Genomic DNA, 4,699 nt, shown 5'->3' with positions numbered 1-4,699 from the left:
ACTTAATCAATGATTGGCGGTGAGGCAGTTAAATTACTTAAATGTCAAATGTTATCAGACTCTCTTATCCAGAGCGAATTGCTAGCGAGCAACTAGGGTTAAGTGCCTTGCTCAAGGGCACATTGACAGATTTTTCACCTAGTCAGCTCGGGGATTTGAACAAGCAACCTTTCTGTTAACCTGGTGTGAGACTCAATATGTGAACGGTTATGTGGAATTACTTTCCTGGGTTGTGTTCACTGGGTATGAATTGTTTAAACACTTCTAGAAAATAAGCGTTGTTATTGGACTTGTGTTTAGTAATTTCTCCGTTCCAAAAAATGTATCTCCCACTACTGAACTGAACATGACCCTACTTTTGCAAAGTACTCTATATTGATTGTGTGCTTTCACAGTACGTGTATGTTCTGAGGCTAGCAGCATTTGGGGGGGGCGAAAGGTTGAGCAGAGGTCAGGATATGCCATTGCTGGGGTGTGAAGTGATTCTCAGGAAGTGTGAGCGTTATGATGACAAAGTAAGCGGACAAAACCACAACTCCCACCTCCACCCCCTACCTTCTTTTGACAAGCTCTCACCTGCAGACCCAGACTAGACCCCGAGGGAGTGTCATCAAGACAGCAGGCCCCCGTTTGTGACAAGTGACCCAGGTTACTGTGGTCTCAGCCCTGTGTCACCCCTCCCTTACCTTCACGTAGAAGACCGAGGAGCTCCAACCACAGAGAAGTAGCTGGAGACTGGTGAACTCAGCTGTTGTTCCACTTATGTATGCATAGCCAGTTTGACATTGGGATGGGGGAGCCCTATAATGACACGAAAGCACTTAATTGGGACAGCAAGCCCAGAGTGGAAAGTTACAGGGTAGTCCTTATTTCTCCTGTATTCAACAACATACATAGATAGTCATATACTAATTACAATACCCATTTGTAACCATTTTCAGGGGGTTAGCTCTGACATTGCCAAACAATCCTTGTACGCCTTTCATAATCTCTGACAATTTTTATTGGACAAGAATATACAGTATTAATGCCACCAGTAATGTTTCTCAAATATCACACCTTTTAATAATAATAATAAAAATACTCCTGATATGCAAAATCTATGTTTTGCAGAACACCACTGTCCAATCACCTGTGATGCTTGGTGACAGTAGAGTCTTGGTGCTTGGTGACAGTAGAGTCAGTACAGTGTAAGACTGGGAGAAAGTGGATCTCCACCACTCCTTAAAGTAGAAGTTGCCCCCAACCACAGATCTAGGATTACCCTACCTGCCATTCTAACCTTAACACTTAGAGGGATGAAATAAATCTGACTCAGGATCATTGGTTAGGGGCAACTTCTACCTCTCCATCCAGTCAGTAGTGGCCAGGCTCCAGCTCCTCAGCCAGGTGCATGGCCACCTCTGTCCAGGGAGAGGTGTTGGGTCCTGGGGAGCAGCCGAGGCGCGGCAGATCCAGCACATGGTTGGGCTGGAAGTGGTTGGGCGAGGCAATCCTTGATGGGAAGGCAGCAGAGAACAGCCCCCTCTGGAGGACATCCCAGGGCAGGTTGGGGACCGACTGGGGGGACCCGTCCCACTTGGCAGTGTAGTGGGGACGTCCATCCCCACGGGCCCTGCAGAGAGTTATGCTGCGCCTCAGGTCGGGCTCTGGAGGGGACCTCTCGGGCTGGCTGCTCAAACGCACCCCCTGGGGCCGGGAGACAGAGGCCGGCGGGGGTTTGGAGGGGTTGGGGGAGATGTTCCAGGCCTCCCGAGGAGGGGCCCCTGGATGCTGCCTGTGGCAGACCTTGGTCCTCTGGCTTTGTGGCCTCTGGTCTGGGGAGAGACAGTGGGCGTGAGCCTGGTTCCATGTGGCCATAGGCTGGGCCCAGAGGAGGGGAAGGCCTTTTTTATCGGCCCACGCCGTGACCTTCTCTTCCATCAACTTCTGTCTCCCCACCTGAGGGAGGTCACCATAGAAAAATGGACACGGAGGAGAACCAGGTAACAATCGTTAGGAAAAAAGTAATGATTCCTTTTTGATTAAATTCAAGCGTTTGGACATTTTAACATAAATGACAGTGTTAGATCTATGTAACTCATGAGTAACTTCCTATCAGTAAAATGTTAACAGTAATAATAACTGCGTTGTGTTTTTCCACACAGTAGAGTAGACAAACCTTCTCTATGTTCTCGACCCTCCTGTGCATGTTGAACAGGTCCTGCCGAAGGTTCTGCAGCGCCTTGCGCCTCTCCATCTCTCTTTTCTTCTCGTTCTGCCACATCGAGTCCTTCAGAAACCTGGCCACAGTCAGTCACACATACAGTCAAGTAAAGTGTCACTTCTGTTAAGAAATAAGCGGAGTAAACTCATTGTCATCTGATAGGGGGCGCCACTCCTAGGCGCCACTCAGCTGATCTATGAATATCTCTCTGACATGGCTGTATTAACTGGTAAGTACACAACTTGTTACCCCTACTACTACACCAAACCTTTCAAACAAACACACACATCTCTTTCTCTATACCTCTATTTCTGTCTTTCTTTCTCTCGCTCTCTCTCACACACATACACACACCTGGCGATCCTTCTGTGGCACCAGATGCGTGCCAGTTCCAGAGGTGTGTGTCCTCGGTTGTCTCGTGCACCAGTGTCTGCCCCCGCCTGCACTAGAGTCTTGGTACACTCCCACAGGCCCTCGGTGGCAGCCAGGTGGAGGGGCGTCAACCCTGTGTCAGTGGCTCTGGAAATGAACCAATACACGACTCTCTTGAAGTACATCATTACCACCTTCTTCATCTTCACTGTCATTATCACCATCATCGTCATTATAAAGGTAACACTCATTATAGACATTGGGATAATGTTGTCAGAGCAAGAGATGATGTCATACACGTTTGGCAGGGCTCCATGCTCCAGTAGGTAGGTGAGGCAGGCATGGGAGTGGGGTCTGCTCTTGGCAGTGAGGACCATGTGGATGGCCCTGCGGCCCAGGGGGCAGCTGGCGTTTATGTCCACCACTTGGGATGCCAACAGCAGCTTCATACACTCCAACTGCCCGTGTAGGCCGGCCACATGGAGCACCGTCAGACCCTAGTGTGTGTGTACATATAGGTATGCAGGCGAGCACTGTGCACTCAGACAGGCACAAAAGGGCACACAAGTGCAGACGGATGGACACACGCTCAGACAGACACAGACACTCAGCAGGTCAGTACAGCCACAGATAACATGTTGGAATGCATAAATATAAACAAATGACTAGCACTTCAAGAGATGGGGTTATTGAATTGACATCGAGTCAAGCCGCCAACACAGTGCTTGATTCACCTGTTTGTCGAGCTGCGTTGGGGACAGCGCCCGCTTCAGGCTGAGTCGCAGCCAGTCACGGTCCCCGGAGGTGGCCGCCTGGAACATATCGCTGTCCGGCGGAGCCTTCACCAACCGCCGCACCAGCACCACCCCACCACCTACCCTGGGCTTACTGGAGGAGCACATTATCCAGTCACTCAATAACAACAATCAGTCCAGGAACAGGTTGAGAATAGGAATAAAAAAAGTTCGTCTTTAGTTTTTCTAATTATAGTTCGATAGTTGGAAATAAACTAGTAAACCCAGGCTCTGGTTAGCCTAAACGTCTGCCAGCATTAAGGCGACTCCTTGCTTTTGGGCGGTGCGCAACCACTAGTCTAGGCTACTTCAAGTTGCACTATAACTTCTCATAAATTACAGGCACGAAGTCTTGGCTACAACGTTATAGTGTTTCAACGGGTTAAATGTATAGCTACAAAGTAGTCTAGCAAGTCCGGATACAATTTTACCACATAATAGCCATCTTTAGGTCGATAACTTTCCGCGTTTGTTTATATGTTCCATGGTTGCTATGGTTATTCTTCATATTGTTCCACTGTTTTTAAGCACAACAACTCAACAAAAAATTCAATTAATTGTATTTATATTACTCAACAACCCAAAACAGAACATTGCAACAGAACGATGCATGACAGATAGAAACTTTCCTATTTAGAATCCATTTGATTCGAACACTTACTTTATCTTTCCAGAATTCAGAAGTTGTCCTTGTAAAAGAGAATTAATTGAAAACATGCGCATTGTTAATGTTCCAGTCCAATAATATAGAAATACTTTCGAGTTATAGCCCATGGCTCATTATCGCAGTCTAGTGTGGAAGGCAAATAAATTATGTCAATTTGTGTGTGTGTGTGTGTGTGTGTAGAGGCGTGGCCAAGAAACCCCTCCAGTAGAAGGAATCCGGGCCTGATCCTATTGCTTCTGTTATTGTTCCTCACTCACGTAGCCTACAGACGACTGGGCTTTGTTTTGTAACGGCTATGAAATGTGTTGAATTAAACAAATAGCCCAGTTCACAGCAAAGGCAGTTCTAGCATACTTAATATATATATATATATATATATAAATATATATATATATATATATATATACACTGTATATTATCAGTAACATACATAGTCTTACATCATAAAGAATTTTCCCCATTAAAGTGGTCATCATTTCAACACCGACCTTCCTATCAATGTGGTAAATCGTTTCAATAGAGGTCTCTGTTTTTTTCCCTTTAATGTCTATGATAAGCCTACAGTAGGCTATGACATGACATGATACACAAATCTGGCACATTGGCCCACATGGAATTTGTCTAATTACTAGCCCAATTAACAACATCCAGGTCAATCTA

The 4,699-nt window shown here is 46.4% G+C and overlaps 1 protein-coding gene across 1 annotated transcript; it reads right to left on the bottom strand.

Moving 5' to 3' along the window:
• Positions 1 to 985: 985 nt before the first annotated feature.
• On the bottom strand, positions 986 to 4,335 carry ankrd53 (ankyrin repeat domain 53). Its single transcript, XM_024373491.2, has 6 exons — positions 4,034 to 4,335; positions 3,313 to 3,466; positions 2,876 to 3,075; positions 2,561 to 2,725; positions 2,162 to 2,282; positions 986 to 1,941 (listed from the first exon to the last, which is right to left on the bottom strand). The coding sequence occupies exons 1-6, from the start codon at positions 4,144 to 4,146 to the stop codon at positions 1,357 to 1,359; spliced, it is 1,338 nt and encodes a 445-aa protein (XP_024229259.1). The 5' UTR covers positions 4,147 to 4,335; the 3' UTR covers positions 986 to 1,356.
• Between the last annotated feature and the right edge of the window lie 364 nt (positions 4,336 to 4,699).

This window comes from Oncorhynchus tshawytscha, linkage group LG09, assembly GCF_018296145.1.
Source record: "Oncorhynchus tshawytscha isolate Ot180627B linkage group LG09, Otsh_v2.0, whole genome shotgun sequence".
Lineage (NCBI taxonomy): Eukaryota > Metazoa > Chordata > Actinopteri > Salmoniformes > Salmonidae > Oncorhynchus > Oncorhynchus tshawytscha.
This window is presented reverse-complemented; position numbering and strand designations above follow the sequence as displayed.